The sequence below is a fragment of the Lonchura striata genome, chromosome 6, assembly GCF_050655825.1.
Source record: "Lonchura striata isolate lonStrDom1 chromosome 6, ASM5065582v1, whole genome shotgun sequence".
NCBI lineage: Eukaryota > Metazoa > Chordata > Aves > Passeriformes > Estrildidae > Lonchura > Lonchura striata.
Genome location: NC_140708.1, coordinates 11,864,972 through 11,885,395, shown reverse-complemented (window position 1 = coordinate 11,885,395; position 20,424 = coordinate 11,864,972). Strand labels below are relative to the sequence as shown.

General features: G+C 41.7%; 1 protein-coding gene across 12 annotated transcripts in view; it reads left to right on the top strand.

Annotated features, from left to right (window-relative positions):
- The window catches only part of CABCOCO1 (ciliary associated calcium binding coiled-coil 1), a 206,608-nt gene that overhangs the window by 137,978 nt on the left and 48,206 nt on the right, over positions 1-20,424 (top strand). For 5 of the 12 annotated variants that reach the window (XR_014956256.1, XM_021535322.4, XM_085583221.1 and 2 more), the window contains exon 1: positions 17,516-17,552. The exons of 1 other annotated variant lie outside the window; for it this stretch is intronic. Coding sequence is in view for 2 of the 11 variants with exons in the window: in XM_021535322.4 (XP_021390997.1) it covers positions 17,535-17,552 (18 nt within the window). In the remaining 9 variants the exon portion in view is untranslated. Of the gene's footprint in view, positions 1-7,581; positions 8,025-8,309; positions 8,459-16,408; positions 16,612-17,515; positions 17,623-20,424 lie in introns of those variants that run through there. 6 more of the 12 variants (XM_085583222.1, XM_085583214.1, XM_085583219.1 and 3 more) reach the window with 3 other exon arrangements.

Genomic DNA, 20,424 nt, shown 5'->3' with positions numbered 1-20,424 from the left:
TCAAGTCAGGATCTAATCCAGCTCCCATTAAGTCAGTGGGAATTTTGCCAATGAAAACAATAGTAACAGGATCTGGCCAAAATAATTTAATCCACCCTCTTCAGCTGCTGTGCTCACAGCAAGAATGCTGCCATTAAGAAGTTTATATGGACATAAATATTCACTTTAATTTCCTAGAGTTTGTCTACTTGCTTAAAATTGCATTTGTGATTAAAAAAAGAGCAACACAGTGTACTATGGCAGAATTTTAATCACTCTAGGTTCAGGAATAAATAGAAAAACATCTTAAATATTTTATACAGATTATATTGCAATTTTGAGTTAACAATTTATTTTGGAGTTGTTTATATCTTTTTCATTCTTTGTTGGTTTATTTTTCTTCTGTTGGTTCACGTTTCCAAGCTACTCTGTGAGAGTGATTGTGATGGGTTTGGAATTTTTTCTCCTATAATCTCATTCTGGAAAATTGTCACTATGCATGTTGTGTCACTGAATTGCATCTTGCCTCCTACTGTGATTCCATTTCAGGAGGAGGAAAAGTTTAGGGGTGTCTCATACTAATACTATGTTTAATGGACTGCTCCAAGCCTTTGAAGGATGCAAGAACATCATCATGGGGAATTCTTTAGCAGCTGAAGCACTTTTGAACAATATTCAAAGGTTTTCCTACATCAGACCCTGCTGGTCAATGCTGCCCTCTTCCCATGGACTCCTTTAGGAGCTGCACCGACTGGGAATTGCTCAGGTGTAGCTCCTTGGCTTAGAACTTCCTGAGGGAGAACAAGATGCCTCTTCTGGAGACCTGGTGGCTTGTGCCCATGTGCCCGGCATCTTTTCTGAGCTGACCACCCTTAATACTTCTGCTCTGTGTCCTTTTCTTTCCCACTGCAGGAGCAGCGGTGAGCCCTGAGCTGTCAATGTGGCTGCAGTCAGCCCGTCTCAGGGAAGGGCAGCGCTGATGCGCTCCGGGACAGAATCCGGGATGGCTCAGCGTGGGGAAAATGCAGTTCTGCTGCTGGCGAAGAGCTCGGGAATCTGTAGGAGCTGAGCAGGAGCGGCGATGGGGGACTGGGGGCTGTGGCAGCTGCTTGTGCTGTCCCCAGGATAGCGCCTCACCTGCTCCGTGTGCCCCTGCAGGCAGCGCAGGGGTCGGGTACATCGCCCCTCCCGGCACTGCCGCTGGAAGCATTTAGCATTTGAAACAATTGTCTCCGGTTTGTTTCTCTGCCGGCTCGGCAGTGACGGGGCAGAAGCCAACCGGACAGAACGTACGTGGTTGTCATTTATGAGAAACCACAGGTCTAAAAGCACCTTGCACAGAAGGTGGCCATTTCCTGTCCTGGCTAACTCAGTGCCCATATGCACATTGTCCATGACTCCCACATTTTTTTCTCCTGATGCCCCCACAGCCTTGAAATACCAGCTTTTCCTGTGTTACTGTTCTTAAAAAGTGTTGTGGTTTGACACTGGCCGAAGGCCAGGCATGCACTACAGTCACTTGCTCACCCTCCTCTGCTACAGTTGGGCAGAGGAGAGGGGAAAAAAAATAATAAGCACTTTGAGTGAGATAAGGACCAGGAAAAATATTTCAAGGGGTGAAACAGGCTCAACTTAAGTTGCAAAGTGAATTTTATTGCTAACAGAATCAGAGGAGGATAATGAGAATGAAAATAAACCCTTAAAACACCTTTTCTCCCCAGCTCTTCCCTCCTTCCCACGGACAGTGCAGGGAGACAGGGCATGGGGTTTTGGTCAGTTCATCAGAGATCCACCCCCAGCCCATGGGGCTCCACAGGGGATGTAGAGATCCACCCCCAGCCCATGGGGGAGGTAGTCATGTAGGAGTGGGTGGATGCCTGGAGGAGGCTGAGATCCAGTGGGAGACCTGGTGGAGAGAGGGCCCTGCTCCAAGGCTGGAGCAGCCTGTCCTTGGACAATGGCACCCCATGGAAGAGTGACCCACACCACAGCAGATTTGGCAGGGCTGTCTGCCCGTGGGAGGGACACACATTGCAGCAGGTGCAGTTTGGCTGCTGCTCACCCATGCTGGAGAAGTTCACTGGGAACTTTCTCCCCTGGGAAGGACCCCATGGTCTCACAGGGGAAGGACTCCTCTCCCAGAGCAGTGAAAGAAAATCTCAGTGATGAACTGGCCAAAATCCCCAACCCCTGCCTCCTGCGCTGTCAGTGGGAAGGAGGGAGGGGCTGGGGGGAAAAGGTGGTTTAAGGCCTTATTTTGATTCTCATTTTCCTCCCTCGATTCTGTTAGCAATAAGCTTCACTTTGCAACTTAAATTGAACCTGCTTTTCCCCTTGAAATATTTTCCCAGTCCTTATCTCACTCATAAAGTGTTCATTAATTTTTTTGCCCCCCTCCCTCTGCCCAGCTGTAGCAGAGGAGGGTGAGCAAGTGACTCTAGTTGGGTGCCTGGCATTGGGTCAGTGTAAAACCATGACAAAAAGTCACTAACATTTCAACTCTTCTCCTGCCCTCCCTCTCCTTTTTTTCTCCTAGAAGTATTTTCTTCAGTTTCTAAAGCCTTGAAAATATTTGGGGTTTAAACTAAGGTAAGAACATACTATGCATCCATTTTAATGCCTCTTATGGCCCCACAACAATGTCTAATATTGTTGTTCTTCTTGGGCAGTCTAAATTTTCTTTCTTAAGGACTAGACAAAAGAAAATAGCCTAGGTGCAGCCTGGTGCAGGCAGAGAGGTCTGTGTAAGGCAGTAACTGTGGTTAACCCTGTGTGTACTGGCCATGTGTGCGTGTTCCAGCTCATGACCCCACTGAGAGGTTGGGTATCTTCACCTCCTCCTAGGAAGAACTTTAAAATGGGTTTGCTCTATGTTTTTCATTCTTGTCAGTCCTTGGATGTGGTCTCAGTGATGGCATCCAAACCCTTCTCTTTGCCGTTCCTGCTGAATTTGATATTGTGGCTCGCTTTTTCTTCCCCTCATTGTCTAGTCTTGCTTCCTAGGACTGTCCCTGTACAGCAGCATAGAGATATGTGTGTTAGCTGGTTTTTTCCCCTTTGAAATTAACATTATAACTATAGAGGCTGTAACCCAGGATATGTTTGGATCATTTCATAGTGGATATCTGAATCCTATTAGTGGGTAGTGAAGGTTACAAAATTGTCATACTCTCTCCTAAAAATATTTGTGAGAATTTTATGAGTGCCTCTGCAAAACTATTCAATTCTGTATTCCAACTATCTGGTTATAAAGTTGATCGTATATTAGAGCTGGCTTATGAAAGAGACAGCAAAATTCAATGCATTGAATTAAAATCCTGAATAGGAAATATAAAAGCATTCCTCCTGGATATATTGAGTTATGCGTTCTGTGACTGAACATTATTTTATATTTATATTTGGTGAATTATTTATTCCAAATAGATTAATTATAAAGATGACTGAAAACAAAACAAGATCTCCCAATGTATAGTTACTTGATTCTGGGGGTGGGTGGTTTTTGATTATCTAATCTATTGAGAGAATCCATGTATCTTTATTATATTATTTAATGGCCTGGAAATACATTAGAACAGCATAGTAGTTTATTTATAGCTATATAAAGTTGCATTACTTTTAATGAGACATTTGCATACAATTATTGCAATCACACTGAAATGGAACAGCTACCTCAGCACATTTTTGAGACTTTGGCTCAAGAACTCTGAGGATTTCCCTTTGCAGCTGCTGGTAAAAGTAAATTTTTTTACCCATGCTCCAGACTGCAGTACATGCTCTACCACTGTTTCTGGAGGGAGAGAGCCCATGTTGCTCCAAATTAAACTGCTAACACTAATTCCCCTGAGATGTCCAATAGACTTAGTGCAAAATATAAGCAACTAATATTTTTATGAATGTCAGCTCTCATAGTAAGTCTGTTTTCTATTTCAATTAATATTTTGCATAAATTAGTGTCTCAGTAAAATAAGCAATACCACACTGAAAAGAACACAAGGCGACTGTAATTAAGCCATATGTTTAGTAATGTGCTGAACAAACAATGGAAAAAAATTACTCTTTGGTTACTAAATCAATTGTAATCAACCTCATTCCACCCACTCATCCACCTCTAGGAGCTGATAATACAGCTGTAGATATCAGGAACAAATCCAGCAACTAAATTAATAAAGCAAAATTGGTGGTTCAGCTACATGTGTTGGCATGAATGTATTGCTCCCCACAGCTTTATCTCTACAAATGTTTTTTTGCTCCCAGAGGGCACTTTAAAATCCATACTGGTAAAATAAATATAGAGAAATTACTCAGCTTTATAATTACAGCATCATTTAAGAATTTCTCTGCCTTTTGCCAAATGAGTTGAAATATGATGGATTATTGCTAGCAAATTATTTATCTCCAATAGTCAAAGACAACCGATGGGCTAGTATTGCTTTAATTCATAGCCCGTGAATAAGGCTATGAATATAATACTGGAATATCTGGTTTGCTGTCAGGCAGCTTGTCAAGCTCACAGTGATGGCTTGAGAGGGTGTTTGTGGCACAGGGACTGCTATCACAGGATAGCAGGTCAATGTGATTCTGCCACTTCAAGGTAAATACTTGATAGTATAGGGTTATCTTTATCAAACCTTCCCTCATAGATGTGGGCAGAGGCATTTCCTGCCTACCAGAGTAAAGGGAAAGATGCAAGGGATGGGTTTAACATTTTTGCCTGAAGGCAAAAATTGCATTCTTGTTAGCTTGGCAACAGGTCATGGCTGCTGGCTGTTCTGCTGTGGTGTATCCCTGGTTCCTGCCAAGAAGGAGTGGTGTTGATAATTAGGAAAGCATTGCAGAAGTGTCTGCTCCGTGTCCATGTGGTCACAGTAAGGAGCACAGCAGCATCCTGGGCTCAAGGCAGCCCCCCTGTGCCTGTCCAGGAGCCAGTGTGAACAGAGCTAGAGCACACAGAGCCCTGATTCATTTAGTGTGTGTAACAGGCACGGCTGGAATACACACACAGGCCTTAAAACCCTTGGGACCTGCAACAGGGGAGTGGCAGCTCAGGTCCCAGTGGCTCTGGTTTGGTTATCCTGCAAATTGCAGTGTTCTTGTATGGCTGGAAGTGTCTGGGAATTCATTTCAGGTGAAGTGCACACAGATAATGTGTTTAATGCTTTTATCTTATTAACCTGTGACTATTAGATGGTGAACTACTTAAAGAGCTAAGTGCTATTTAACAATAAAGGACATTTCTTCACCAGCTATTTAATAGTCTTCAAAGAGTAGACAAGGCTTATGGGCACAAAAAAGAATGAAAAGTCTCTAATTCCTGGGTTGAAATTCCCTGAAGGTGTTTGTTCAAAGAAGGAAAATCCAGATCCCCAGAGCTCATTCCTAAAGAGAATGTAAAACTGTATTACTTTTCTGTATTTCTTATGTAAGATTCCACTAATCAGGATTTCCTGGATAAAGGAATGTCAGCTAAATCTTAATTTTTGCTGGCTTCCCACAGAGTAGTGATTATTAAATCCAATAAATACCTCCTACAAATACATATATGCAATGCTAAAAGTATAATTCTTATTGTAGGAGAAACAGCTTTACTTGTAGTTTATAAATATTAATGAAATAATTTTTAGTAGAGCCTTGTGAACTTAAAAAATATTTAGAAAGTGTGTGAAATTATTACATAATGAAATCAAGGGTTTGAAGGAAGTGGAGACAAATCCTGAAAGAAAATTTAAGTTTGCTTGGAAGGTTTCAATACATATCTGCAGTGATTTTTTAAACACATTGTGAGTTCTAAGTTACATTACTGCCTTGATGATATTGAAAATCTTGAGTGCCTAATTTTATATGAAAATAATTTTAAAAAAACATTAGTGGTTTGATCAAGTCCACAAAAATTAGTGAGAATTTAAGAGCTGGAAATTAAAGTTCTTATTTTAATTTTTAAAATTATTCTTCTGTAACCAACCTGTGTCCATTGGACTGACTTTGCTCCAGATTTATTTACTCCATAAATATACAAATGTCGTGATATGCCAGTAGGTCCAGCTTGGAATCTTCAGTGAAATTTCCCTATAAGGTCTGTGGATGATGATGAGATAGTAGGCACAGACATCACTGGACCTTATGCATCCAAGTTACCTGAAAAGCCAACTCCAGCAGCAAGCTCATGTCTCCTGTTCCTGCTTTGAATTTTTGGGAATAGAGGCTACAGTAGCACCTAGCTAAAAACAATATGAAACCATAGAGAAACAGCAGTAGCATGGAAAAGTTGTCCGTGGCTGTGGCTGCAGGTCTGCAGTGGGAAGTGGAATGGGACAAAAGTCCAATTACTTCTTTCAATGTTATATTGTAAGGTAGTCAGAATAATAAAGGTTATGCAAATAATTCTGACATTGGAAAACCATGGAATTCCTTTAGCATACAAGTACTCTTCTAGGGAATTATTTGGGTGCAACAATGTGGATTCTGCTGCACCAAGGTGAGATAGGTTTACTGATGAGAAGAAACTGGAGGACTGTTGATGAGTAAGTACATCTGTCTGTACACACAGGCAGTGGAGGCAAGGGTTAAAACAATCCCAACAGTTCTCAGCAGACCTGAAGTCATTCCAGGGTGAGTAGCACCCTACTGCTTCTTGCATTTCATCTTTATTGGCAGACAGAGAGTATGGGAAATATTGTGACTGCATGAAATAAACCCAGGTGTAGCAAACAGACCATGTGGCAGCTTGTTTGAGAGGTCAGTTCTGTGAGCTGGTGGAACGGGTCACATCTTCTCTGCTGTCATCGGCTGGCGCAGGGCTGCGTGTCCCGGGAGTGATCCCGGAGCGTTGCATTGACAGAAGCGATGCCAGGACGGCTCATGCAGCCGAAGGCTGGGAGGATGAACGGGATGCGAGTCAGCCCTGAGCCAGCTGCCCTCCAAATGGCCAAAGCTGCTCCAGTGCTGCTGCCAAGGCACTTGGGGAGTGTGTGCAGCTCTACAGGGACACTGCTTACTGCTGGGGACAGGGTGCTGGAGGAGCTCTTACACTTTGCTCTCTGGAATCTGCTGATGCCACAGCTCTGCTCAACTCTCTCAAACTGTGCTTCAACCCATTTAAATCCCTTGTGTCTTATGGTGGTACAGGCACTGTGAAGTGAGGGATGTCTGAGTTGCCCTCAGCTGGGCCAGCAGACTGAGATCTGGGGCATCAGCTTCCTCCTAGGAATGGAAGCATTGCCCTCCTGAAATGACAAAAAGCTTGGTGGTCTTACAGTATGTTTACATACATTTAAAATAGAATGAATCAAATGGAAGTAAAAGATAAAGAGAACAAATGTGGACTTCATGAAGATCTATTTAGTGTCAAAACTAGGGAGAAAAAATTGCAATAATGATCTAGCAGATGAAAATAAGTTACTTTGCATTACTAATAGACAGTTTATATTGCAAAGCCACTGTCCCATATTGTACATATTATAGAACTTCCTTGCCAGCTCAAACAGATAAATAACATTAGTGCAAAGCCAAGATGTATAGCATGCATGAATCTCTCTCCATTACTCTTTTCAGACTAAGTTTCTGTAACTCTTTCTGTTGTATATGAATCACTTTACTGACCAAGCTAATTCCTGGATGAACTCCCTTGGCTCCAGTGGAAGTGCTCTAAAGATGATTTTGAGGTGTACACTAAAACAGGTCCATACTGAATAGATGGATGTTATAAAACAAAGTACTTGTGCTAATTGGCAAGGGCATCATCCCATCAACCCCAAAGCAAGTGGATTGTTCCTAGCCTCTGTTACAGATCTCTATTACAGACAAGTAATTTCTTCATTTTTTTTTTCTTTTTCTATTGCTTGTGTTCTAAAGCACTTAGCTCCTTGGAAACTATTTTTTCTTTCAGCTGAAAACAAATCTATTTCTGCTTAGGTTTTTACAGTTACTACCTAATATGACTTTGGTCATTCTGGTGGAAAGGAACTGTTGTACTTGGACTGTCACCTTCCAACTAAAAGTCCCAAAGCACATGGCCCGTCTTATGCCTCCAACACTCAGAAAGTATATAGGTAATTTTATAGATATTTAATACACAAAAGGATTTCAAATTCTGTCTTGTCTGGAAAATTCTAATGGATTTAGAGTGCTTTCCTTTTGGGAATTATCCTTGCACATTCACATCCCAGATGTTCCTCCTGGTGGAAACCTGAGCATTTCTTGTTGGACTGTGCATCTAAATGGACTTTCTGTTGTGGGTGGAGGTTACATCAGTGCACTGATGGTTTGGTATGGGCCTGGGTCTGCTGCAACAAGCTGTTGTATTTCTCCCTAACATGTGTTTCACATCAATGCAGAATTAGCACATCATCACACAAATGATCAGTGCTGGGTCCAGTCCAGGAAGGAGCCAAATTTAAAAGGAAACTACATATGCACAATTTCAGATTTTTTAAATAGGAGCTGCTGCTAAAAGGCTCATAGAAAAATCTTGGCACATATTGAGGTAAGAAAAATGTCTATACAGTTTTATCAGTTTTCTGATCAAATCTTTCCAGAGTTCTTAGCAGTATTAATCAAGATTTTAAAAAAAATGCCTAAGTTGTGTTAATTATGCATGTGTAATGGTCTGGGAAATGTGGAAAATCTTAAAATGATAAGGAAAAGAGTTTGATCTCCTATTTAATATTTAAGCTAATTGACACCTCCCACCCCTAAAATTAACAGAAAGTTAAACTGTGCCTGAGCATTTTAAAATGTATATGGACTGACACTAAATATGAACATTTTCAGTCTTAAAGAATAAAACTGAGAAAATGGCAAGCAATCAGAAACATAAGTTACATTACATGCCTAACTATTGTATCTATAGTGGCCACTACTACTGCCATTATAATACACAAGAGAATTTGAAAGCATTTAGATTTGCCTTTTCAGCTGACAATCTGCTGCAGGTGCTGTGCCATTATAAATGACTATTCAGCTGTTATGTGTTATTGTCTAAATCACCATTTTGAACCTGAAGTATAAGCTGCACAACCCATAGATCAAATCTAAGAAATTGGCTCTTGTTTGCAATGTAGTTATTTTAAAGGAAGAAAATACCCAGTAAATCAAACTCACAAAGAATTTTAATTACGCTACTTGTTCCTAGGAGCAGTATTACAGTTTTGCATTCCAACACTGTGTGCATGGGAAATGTAATACACAACACCTGTTAACAATACATACTCTGATGAATGCTTGGCTAAAAATTGGTGTCTGATTTTTTTTTTAATTATATAGGGTGGAGAGAAGGAAGGTTGAGTCCATTTTTTTTTCTGTAAGGAGACAAAAAGTATCTATTTAGTATAATGATTTATGTTTTACCATCAGATGAAATTGTCCAGGAATTTTTTTTTTTGTCTAATACAGAAATAATTATGGTTGCTCTATCATTATTACATGAGTGATAACAGGATTTATGCATAGCAGCAAAAAGTGTAGGTAGCACTGGAAAAATTATTTCCATTACAATCCCCTACTTGCAGCCTCTGATTTTATTCTTATTTGGCACCAAAAATTTACATGATTGAGTCCAACTTAAAAAATGCTTTATGTGGGTTGCATTTAATTTCTTTGTATTTTCAACAAAACTTTTCACTGTGGCTGTGAGAAAAATATTTCTCTGGTATGTGTATAAAACATCCAGTTACAGTTTATATTTTGAAACATAGCAGAGGCAGTGAAAATTGAAATAGTAATTTATCAAGAGTAATGTCTGGCTTGGGTAACATGCAAAAGGTAGTTACCAAGGAGGAATGTATGATCCATGTGCTAGTATAAAAGCAAGTGGTAGAAGAAAAATTACATGAAATAAACCTAAGAAATAAAACTTTGAGTCAGTTTTGTGTAGGAAAGCCTATAATCATCTTTTGAAGCTTAGTCTGGTTTTGGAGTTTGATCTTCTTTTCATCAAAGGGAGTTTGAAAATTTACATCAGAGGAAGTGAAGAGGCAGAAATCAGAGTTGAAAGAGTATCCCGATCCTCCATTTTGGGGACTTTCCATTTTTACTGCAGTTGAGTTCTAACTGCTAATTTTATAAATAAGTAATGGCTCAGTCCTCCCATCCTCGCTCTGGCTGAACTCCTGTGGCTTTCCCTGTGGATTGCTGAGCTGCCCTGCTCAGGTGCCTGCAGTGCTGAGGGAGGGGAGCCCTGACAAGGACAGCAGTGGGCGGGTGCATTGCTGCTTCTGAGCACACAAAAAGGTTGAGGAGAACTGGAAATATTACCCAGGCAGCCTAACAAAGCTGTGTGCTTCTGAAGAAAAATGTTTTCACTGCAGGGTTCCCAGGGAACAAAGGGAGTCATGGCCTTTACAAAGTACACAAGTGGTAGAAATACTTGTATACAAAGTCTGACTCACAGCTCATGTAAAGAATATGACAAACTTCTTAGTCTAATTCATTAACTCTAAATAATGTCCTTTCAAATGCCATCCCCAGAAGCAGTTTCTATTGGAGCTATTTTTTATCCTTTTGCCACAGATTGTTTTAAAAGAATTATGGGAAATGACAGCTGTAGAACTAAAGTTCAATTTTTCACAGATGAAACTACAAAATGCATGGAGTAATGTAATCCAGTCAGACAAGTGAGTAAATTATATCTTGGTTGCAACAACGCACCACTTGCTGAATATCAATAAGGATATGTTTCCTTCTTTAGAATAAAAAATATTTGCTGTTAATGTAAACGGTTCTGAATGTCCCTGGCAGTATAGGCACAGATGCCAAACAGCATTAAAACTGAGCAGAATCATGTATGTTTTGTTTGCGAGGAAGAGGAAGACCACGTTCCCAGATGTTAAAACAAGGAGGATGTTTCCTTTTACATTGCTTTACCATAATGAAACTCCATTAACTTCTATCATCGTCTTTCAAGTTTCAAGTAAATGAGAAAAGCATAAGCTCCAGTTCAAGGAACACTGTCAAACAGTGCACTCAGTATTTCATTCTCCTTCTAAATTTCCTAGGATAAGTATGTGGGTAATGCTGCTCCCTGTGTACCCCTATTCTCATAACCAAAGTCATAAATGTCAGCAGAGTATATGTGAGCTGTGCCCCATCTTTCTCTCCCTTTGAATTTTGAGTTCCAAGATACTGAGGAATTCAAGAATGGGTTAGACTAATCAGAGTTCCACTTCAAAACAGGCTAATTCTGCCTCAGCTAAATCAATAAATTACATTAATAAATACCTTAAGGAAGTATTTGACCCCTGTTCTAGAAGAAACCTGTAATGTTCCATATGACATCACGTGCAGAGCTTGTGTCCAGTTAAAGTGATATTCTTAGCACAAATGTATGTGCTGGCCTTGGGTCCTCTGCTCAATGAGTTTTTATTTTTACAAGAAGCAATATACTTAAGCTCTCTAGAGCTCTGCAAATTCATTTTTTACATGCAACTACATAATCTTTTTGGAGTGAATATGGACATTAACTCCTCCTTGCAGCTCTCTATAAACATATGCTTGCACAGCAGATATTTCAAATTCAGAATCCAGGAAGGAAAGTGCTCCCAGGACTGACTACTGAGTTAGATACCCTTTTATTTTAATGTACTTTGCCAAGATGAGTCCATAATCTCAAATGAGTCAGGGAAGAAAAGGGGAAGAGCAATAACAAACTTCATCATAATTTTAACCCTATTGCCTAGTGATCACAAAATAACCTTTATGCTTGCATGTTTAAGGAGACTACATGGACATGTTCTTCCTGAGTGTGCTCATCCACTCCTTGGGATTTGTACTCTGTGATTCCAAGTACACAAGGAGAAGACATGTGACACCAAACCCAATTTATTACTTGGATCTGGTGGCAGTGACACTTATGATGTATTGCCATACTCCAGAATGACACATTTCACTCTCTTGGGTAGACCTCTCTCTGTAAAATGGAGATACATTTGCCATACTGACTCTTCAGGTGTTGCTGCTGTAGTTGAGATCCTACTCCAAGACATCACTTAAACATGATGTTATTCAGTAATTCAGGCTCGCCAGTCCTTATTAAATAACTAAAGAAATATTGAGACACCTTGGAAGCTGTTTATGTAGTCCAACAAACAAGCAATTTGCAAATAAACAAAAAATACAGTCAGCTTTAGTACACAGGACAACTTTAGCCCACAAGACAACTTTAGTCTTGAGTAACTATAGTCTCTGTTAAAATCCCCCTGTAATTTCAGCGGGATGTATTTTTTCACTTGCTGCCCTACATTGTTATATGTTATTCTAAAAGCTGGTTAACATCACATGGAGAAGGTGGCAAAAAATCGATAGAGCTTCACAAGAAAGGCAAGAAAGAAGTAAAATATGAAATCTATGAAAGAAATTGTGTTCTCATTTGGGATCAAAAAGTCAAGAACAATGGAATTCAGTGAATTTATTTTTTTTCTCTAGACTTTGCTGTGTTATTAAGATGTAATACTTCACGCAGTTGTGTCTTTCTATCCTCTTTGGTCTGCCAAAAGAATGAAACAGTAGTTCAAATAGAAAAGTCAAGTTTTGTCTATCAAAATGAAATTTCAAGAGAGTTTGCCCAGAAAATTAATGTCTTATCTTTTTCATGCAGTAAAATATACTCCAGTTCCTGTAAATTTGCCAAGATTAACAGTAATTTATATCTTTAGAAAAGATACAGAGTAGATGGGAATCTGAGCTCAAGTGGCAGTCTGAAGAGTGATCATATACACATGTATTATATAGAATCAATACTTAAGTATATGTTTACTATATGACATTTTATATAGCATATGAATAATGTACTCCTGTATTTTACAAGTTTTATTTCTATTTGCAATTATAACTTGTTAAATTATTCTTTCTGGTGATTTTCCTCACTACATTCATTGGCAAATTCTGTTCTGCACAGCATATCCTCCTGAAGAATTCAGCTCTCTGTCAATGAAACAATTCTCTCAACAAACCCAAAACCCTACACTAACCCTATGTTAAATTATTTCTCCATTGTCACCAATGTACTTGTGGCTGTACAAGACTTAGGGGGCTGAGTCACTCAATGGTCAGTGCTCTTCTTTTTGTCTCATCTTGAATTTGGGACTTCTGAGTGGATTGTTCTGGTTTAAATAATAACTATGAGGAGTCCTTGAGTTCTATAGAGCTTTGGAGTTTGTTTTATCAATTGGTGATCTTGAGGGTAGGTAGTTTGAAACAGCTGTGCTCTAAATTATCCATATTGCTTTATCTTATGCATCAGGTCTCGTAGTTTAGGTTTTTGTACTAAAAGGTATTTAGAGCAGAGAAAAAACTAAGCTTTCTTAGTTCATACTGATGATGTACTGCAATTTTAAACACATATTTACATTATTCCTAGAATTTAATATAGAGTAAGGAGCTGTCTTGAACTACTGGATTAAATAAAATCCTATTTCTGCTTGAAGTTCTTGTTGGCAAGAAAAAGTACAGGTCCCCTGGAGATGGGTTACATGTTCCTTTAAGTATTTTCTTTCTAATTTTTAGGATTTCTGTGAACCTCAATTCAATTTCTTGGCAATAGATATAGCAGTCTTCTGGCTATGACCAAGAAGAGAATCAATCTAAAATTTCCTTTTATCCTACATTGAGGCACTTCTCTTTATGGTGAGAAGATAATGGAATCATTGATGGAATACACGTTTTATTACTTTCATTTCTCCGTATGCATATTGTTTTGAATAATTGAAAAGTTATGATTTGCTACATTTAACTCGGACTTTCTTATTGCTGGGCGGAGTACTAACATTACAAGTCTCTCAAAATCACTGCCAAATCACATGGAAATTTGCCTACCTATTTTAAACAGGCAGGAAGAGATACTGAGCTGGATTATGTTGACAAACAGTGAGCAAAAAAGAAGAAGCATCTCTCCCTAAGAAACTCAGAACTCTGTCTATCCTGCTGCTGATACACCAAAGCAGTTATCCTCTCCTACCTGTATCTCATTTTAATTGGATACTGCCTGAGAAATGGCAGAATTATCTTTTTGTTTTAAAAACAAGTTTCCCTGACAACCTGGAATGTATATTTTTCTTTTCTTAGTGCATAATCATGCCCAGAATTTTTTGTGAAGGTGTGTATCTATATATGTAAAACAGAAGAACATCACCTAGAGGGAATACTGTTCCCTGGATAGACTATCTGCAAAGAATGTTATAAAGGAGCCAGGAGGGGATGATTAATTACTACGTTAATGCATCATGTACAGTAATGCAGGGCTCTTTATTAAGAGTCACATAGCACAAATATCCTGTTGCTTTCACAAATTACTAATTTCTTACTAGGAGGCTCAAACCCAAATACTGTGTGCAAGTCCTCCACATATGCCCATGGTTTTTCCTCAATTCTTGTACCACAGGGCACGAGTATAAGCAATTTGTTGTCGTGAGGGCTGGCAGCCAGGGGAGCTATATGTCCATCTGATGCTGAAGTAACAAGCAAGGCTCTGTCTGCTTTTCATCCTGAATTTGCCTATGGCTAATTACTGTGCTTGGTGATGCTTAACTAAAAGTGACTGGAAACGTGTTTGCAATTGAATGTTTTTATAGGATCTCTGTCAATAAGAGCATGTTTTTGTGGGCCTGTTTTGTGTTAGAAAACCTTTACTTTGTAAAAGGCAGCTTCTGAAAATTCATTCCTTTTCTTAAATTAATAAGTTTCATTTATTCCTGAAATGCCAGGGTCTCTGCAATGGGTAACAAAATCAGACTGCATGACCTTGATTAATAAAACTTTGGAAGACTCAGTGGAATTTTTTGGAGCACTTGCAGCTGCTGGTTGTGTTCCAATTGCAGGTCGCCTGCCCTATCATAACTTTGCTTGCAGCTGTGACCTTTATTCCTCTTTTGAGATGGACTTATGTGATGCAGGTGAACCTACATAAGTCCCTGCCCAAAAGATAGAGTATTGTGATGAAGAGGAAAGTATTTCTACAAAGACAGTCATGCAGTTCATTGTGCAGCGAGCAGTGTGGAATTGCTATATTGGTGATGCTTTGGTGCATAATTAGCAAAATGAAAATTTGGCAACTTGAAGAAAATGAAGAGGAACATTCAGCTCTTTGTCCAGCCCCCGCCAGGGCTGAGTGTTAGTGGGCTGTGTGGTGGCTATCTTGTACAGGCTAGAGGTGGCCCAGGCACCATCAGCTAAACAGCTTTAATCAAAAAAGGTAAAGAGGTGCTCCTTCCACAGTCCTCATGTACTGAGTGATACCAGTCTTGGCAGAGCATCTCCCAAACCTTTACTCTGGTTGCTTCTTAGACAAATAGAAGAGCACTTATGCTGTAAAGCCAGATTTTCAAATATGTTCTGCTTCAATGACATATTTTAAATATTAAATTACAGACACTTTCAGGAAACCTTTACATCTAACAGAACTTCATCAGTGGAGAAAGAGCTCTGTTGTTCTCTATCCTAGAGTCTGTTTGATGGTTAGAAATCATAGGAAATCTACCATAGTTACCTGTAGCAGGAAAGGACTACGTCAGTGTTTTAAATTCAGTATTTCTGTGTTGCGCTTACAAGTTTTGCATTTGAAGGAAATAAAAAAGCCACCTTAAATATTCACATACACATTAATATGGTTTTGTAAACATGAAGGATCCACGTGAAATTAGAAGGCATGGCTTGATGCGACACTTGAATCCTTTTTTTTTTTTTTCTATTCCTAAGCCTTCTGACACCAACTATCTAAAAATCTAAATTGAAAAGTAGGAAGTTTAGGAGCTCACAACTGGAAATGTGGTTTGAGCTTCAATCAGTGCTCAGCTTCAATCACCTGTTCAGTTCAGGTTTTGTGTAAGAGAGAATTCAGTCCTTTTATACTGAGCACGAGAAACAGAATTAGATCTTTTTAAAGGCTTTAAGCCCCCAAGTCTTTTACATTGAAAATGTTCACGGAAGTCGATGGACATTTTCAGTTCCAGAGGTACACAGGGTTAAGTCTAGCATCTGTTACCAACGAGATAAGGTAATAATGAATATACACAATGTTACATTGCATCCAAATATCACACTTAATTCCCTACTTACTAGGTGCAGTGCTTGCATCTCTGCATAATGTTCTTATTTGGTTAGATTTATATACACTGTAAAAGGGGCAGTAGCACAGCTGTGCAGCAGCCACAGAGCACAGTACAAATTGTAGGAATTCACAGTGTGGGCTCTATTTCTTTAAAATTCACAGTGTGGCGTCTATTTCTTTAAAATACTATGAATAATTCTACAAAACACGGCAGGAACCAGCTCTCTGAACCTCAAAGATTTCTGACTCCTTTTGGAAGCGCGATTGGTCTGCCTGTGTCAGTGAGGGTCAGGGTGTTTGAGCAGGAACAGCGGCTACAGACGCTCCTGTTGAATCTCACACTATACATCTCAAACTTAATGGGTAACGGGCGTGTTCTTGTCTCTTGTGCCCCAGCTAGGACACACGTACTGTACTTGGTGGTTTGCACATTTTAAGAAACTGAGGATGACAACTTTCTGAAGGTGGCAAACTGCTCCGAAACAGGGGCAGAGCTTGAAACAGCTGCAGAAAATCCCGGGAGGCCCTTGCTTGATGTGAGGCGCTGCAAATAAGTTTTGTCAGAGCAGCTCCCTCAGCACATCCATAAACTCTACAAAGTAAGTTACCTCTTTGTTCTTATTACTGTTCATCTACCAAATGCTTGCATTTTATTTGATATTGCGTGTAATTGCTATTACTCTGAATTACTGCTGCTGCATGCAATGCAGAGCTGGCAGAGAAACCATTTCGATGCAGTTTTAGTTCACTACAGTTGCAAGTTCATTAAAGAAAAAGGAGCAGGCACAGGGCGGGGCCGCGGAGCCAGCGCGGCCGTGAGGGGCGGGCAGGGCACGGAGGGGCGCGGGGCGGGGCGGGCTCTGAGGGGAGCGAGGCGGGGCGGGCTCTGAGAGAAGCGGGGCGGGCTCTGAGGGGAGCGGGGCGGGCTCTGAGGGGAGAGAGGCGGGGCGGGCTCTGAGGGGAGCGGAGCGGGCTCTGAGGGGAGAGAGGCGGGGCGGGCTCTGAGGGGAGCGGGGCGGGCTCTGAGGGGAGCGGGGCGGGGCGGGCTCTGAGGGGAGCGGGGCGGGCTCTGAGGGGAGCGGGGCGGGCTCTGAGGGGAGCGGGGCGGGGCGGGCTCTGAGGGGAGCGGGGCGGGCTCTGAGGGGAGAGAGGCGGGCTCTGAGGGGAGCGGGGCGGGCTCTGAGGGGAGCGGGGCGGGCTCTGAGGGGAGAGAGGCGGGCTCTGAGGGGAGCGGGGCGGGCTCTGAGGGGAGAGAGGCGGGGCGGGCTCTGAGGGGAGCGGGGCGGGCTCTGAGGGGAGCGGGGCGGGCTCTGAGGGGAGCGGGGCGGGCTCTGAGGGGAGCGGGGCGGGGCGGGCTCTGAGGGGAGAGAGGCGGGCTCTGAGGGGAGAGAGGCGGGGCGGGCTCTGAGGGGGGCGGGGCGGGCTCTGAGGGGAGCGGGGCGGGCTCTGAGGGGAGCGGGGCGGGCTCTGAGGGGAGAGCCGCGGTGAGGGGCGGGCCCGGCCGCGCCGGCGGCGGGCAGCCATGGCCGACAGCGTGCAGGTACCGCTGGGACGGGAGCGGTTTGTGTTAAATTGTCCCTGCAGAGCTGCAGCCAAGGGCCACAAGGATGGTGAGGGGTCTGGAGCATCTCGCTTGTGACGAGACACTGCGGCAGCTGGGCTTGTTTAGTTTCGAGGAGATTGAGAGGGGTCTTATCAATATATCGAAATGTCTCAAAGGTCGTGAGGATGGTGCCAGTCTCTTCAGTAGTGCCCGGTGACAGGAGGAGCAGTGGCCGTAAACCGTAATAGAGAAATTTCCACCTCAATATGAGGAAGAACTTCATGTGGAGGGTGGCAGAGGAGGTTGTGGAGTCTTCATCTCTGGAGAGAGACATTTGGAGACATTGTAAATGTCCAAACCTGGGTGACCCTTTCTCAGTTGGGAAATGGACTGTATTATCTCCAGAGGTCCCTGCCAACCCTAACTATTCTGTGATTTTGTGTAGAAGAGGGTGTGGTGTTTAAAATGCTGTCTGTGTGTAAATATGTATGTGCACATATAAAAATACCCCTGTGTCACTGTTGTCAGCCCAGTCAGTTCAGTGGAGAGACACTGCCTGCCCTGGCGAGGTGGCTCCTGCAGCAGAGACTGCGGAGCCTGGGCTGGCACAGCCCAGCCGGGCCTGTCCCTCACCCGTCTCACCTCACCCAGAGCTGCTTCTGGTGTGTATCTTCTCCACCTCTGACCGCCCACCGCCTCGCCAGGTTTCACTTGTTTAGGGACTCTCCTTTAGAAATGTACGGCTATTTCTGGGTATGTTGGATTTGTGTGGCTTTGGTCGTAGGGAGTTACAGGTGTGGTTTCTGTGAGAGGCTGCTGGAAGCTTTCCCATGTCCACACAGCTTCAGTACATACCCACAGCTGACCAAGGCTGACCTCACCAGAGACAGAGATCTGGGATAACAGATTTAGGATGGGGAAGAAGGAAGCCATACAACAGCAGATGGAAGAGGAGGATGAGAATATAAGAGACTGACAGTCCTCCAAACACCAAGGCCAGCAGAGAAGGAGAGGCAGGAGGTGCTCCAGGTGCCAGAGCAGACTCCCCTGCAGTTCATGGTGACGCAGCTGTGCCCATGGAGGTCACGGTACCTCTCATGCTGGAACAGGGTTAGAGTGTGAGGTGCCTTCCCCATGAGGAGGCAGCAGGGTCAGATGCAACATGTGATAAAATGACTGCAAGCACTCTACCCCATCCCCCTGTGCTCCTGCGGGGAGGTGGTAGAGAAAATTGGGAGTGACATTGAGCCTGGGAAGAGAGGACGAGTGTTTTGAAATGTAGTTTTTATTTTGCATTATTCTACTCTGATTCCATTGGTAATTAATTATTTTTCTGCCCAAGCAGAAAAAAAAATTACTGCCCGTGACAGTAATTGGTCAGTGACCTTTCCCTGTCCTCATCTTTTCCCACAAGCCTTTTGTTATGTTTCCTCTCCTGTTCAGCTGAGGAGGGGGCTGACAGAGAGGCTGTGGTCAGCTCCTGGGCATCCAGCCTGGGTCAAACCACCATAGTGGGCTTTTTTGTGGTGGTAGGAGTCTCCTAATTTTTGGTTATTGAGGGAAAGGCTTGTGGTTTCCTTTTAAAGAGTACTGGGGAAGTGGAAGCAAGCTTACACTTTCCTTCCAGCAATATCACAGTTGTATTTCTCACCTTGCATTGCTTTATGTAGCTGAAGTGCTCTGGAGGATTTTACAAATCCACAGTGTTTGCATTAATATTTGCTTTATTTGCTTGTCTTTGGCCTCCTCCCTGTTTTTTTCCTGTTTCCTTTTTTTACTTGGTGACAGAGGTGTGGTTTCTGACAGGCGAATCATGCTTGTCAGGAGATATATAAGAATAAAATTCATTCCTCCCAAGAATGTATGAGGTGTTGCATCAACTCCGAATTTCTCCCTCAAGCCTGTCTATGTAGTTGTAGCTACTACGAGATAATTTTTTTCGCTTGAACTGCTTTGTTGCCTCCACTGGCCAAGAAGTTGCTATGACTGTTGTGGGAGTGATTAAGAACCTTCAGCCGGTGTCATTCATGGTTGTGTCTTTATCAGTACAAAAGCTTACCATTTAGGTTTCCTTAAATAAATAAACCCTCTTCCAAGTAAAATGTGTTGCTAAGTATTCTAAATGCTTTATGGAAAATATATGCATCTTTCACAGTGCTCTCCGTTAGCACTCTCCATAAATATTTTGGCAGTTGGAGCAGCGTAACACTGGGGTAGTGCAGTCAGATCACAGGAAAAGGACACAGGGTGTGCTCTATGGGACACGACAGGCTGTCAAAAATATATTGTGCATCTGTTTGAAATGTACCATTGAAATTCTTGTAGTTTTTACTTCATGGCTTTATAAAAAGAATCTTTAGAGGAATTTAGTGAATTTTTTTTCATGTGTTTTCTGTTCCTTAAGTATTGAAGTTTGTTCTACACACAGTAGCTTGCCTTTGTGATATTTCTATCTATCCTTTATGATTTATTTTTATTGGAAATCCTGTGGAATTGTGTATTTTTATGAATCACATTCTGAAGTCTCTAGTTTTGGCTGAAGGTAGCTTAGCATGGTCCATAAGGTGTAGGAAACACTGTATTCTAGTACTGTTTCTTTATATAACTTCTTACATTTTAAGACAATTCCTTTTGATTTAAATTAAATATTTTTATAATTGTTACAGCTTGTAATGACTTTCAGGAGAAGGTCTGTTAGAAAATCTGAATACTGATCTTATCAAGTCTTGCTGCTGCTTTATTTTTAACCACATTTTTCTCATAAGTGGTCTGCAGCTGTGAAAACATGAGTAAAATTTACTGTCATCATATGTTTGGCTAACCATAAATCTTGATATATGGACTGTGGCATTTTTGAAACATACTTTGT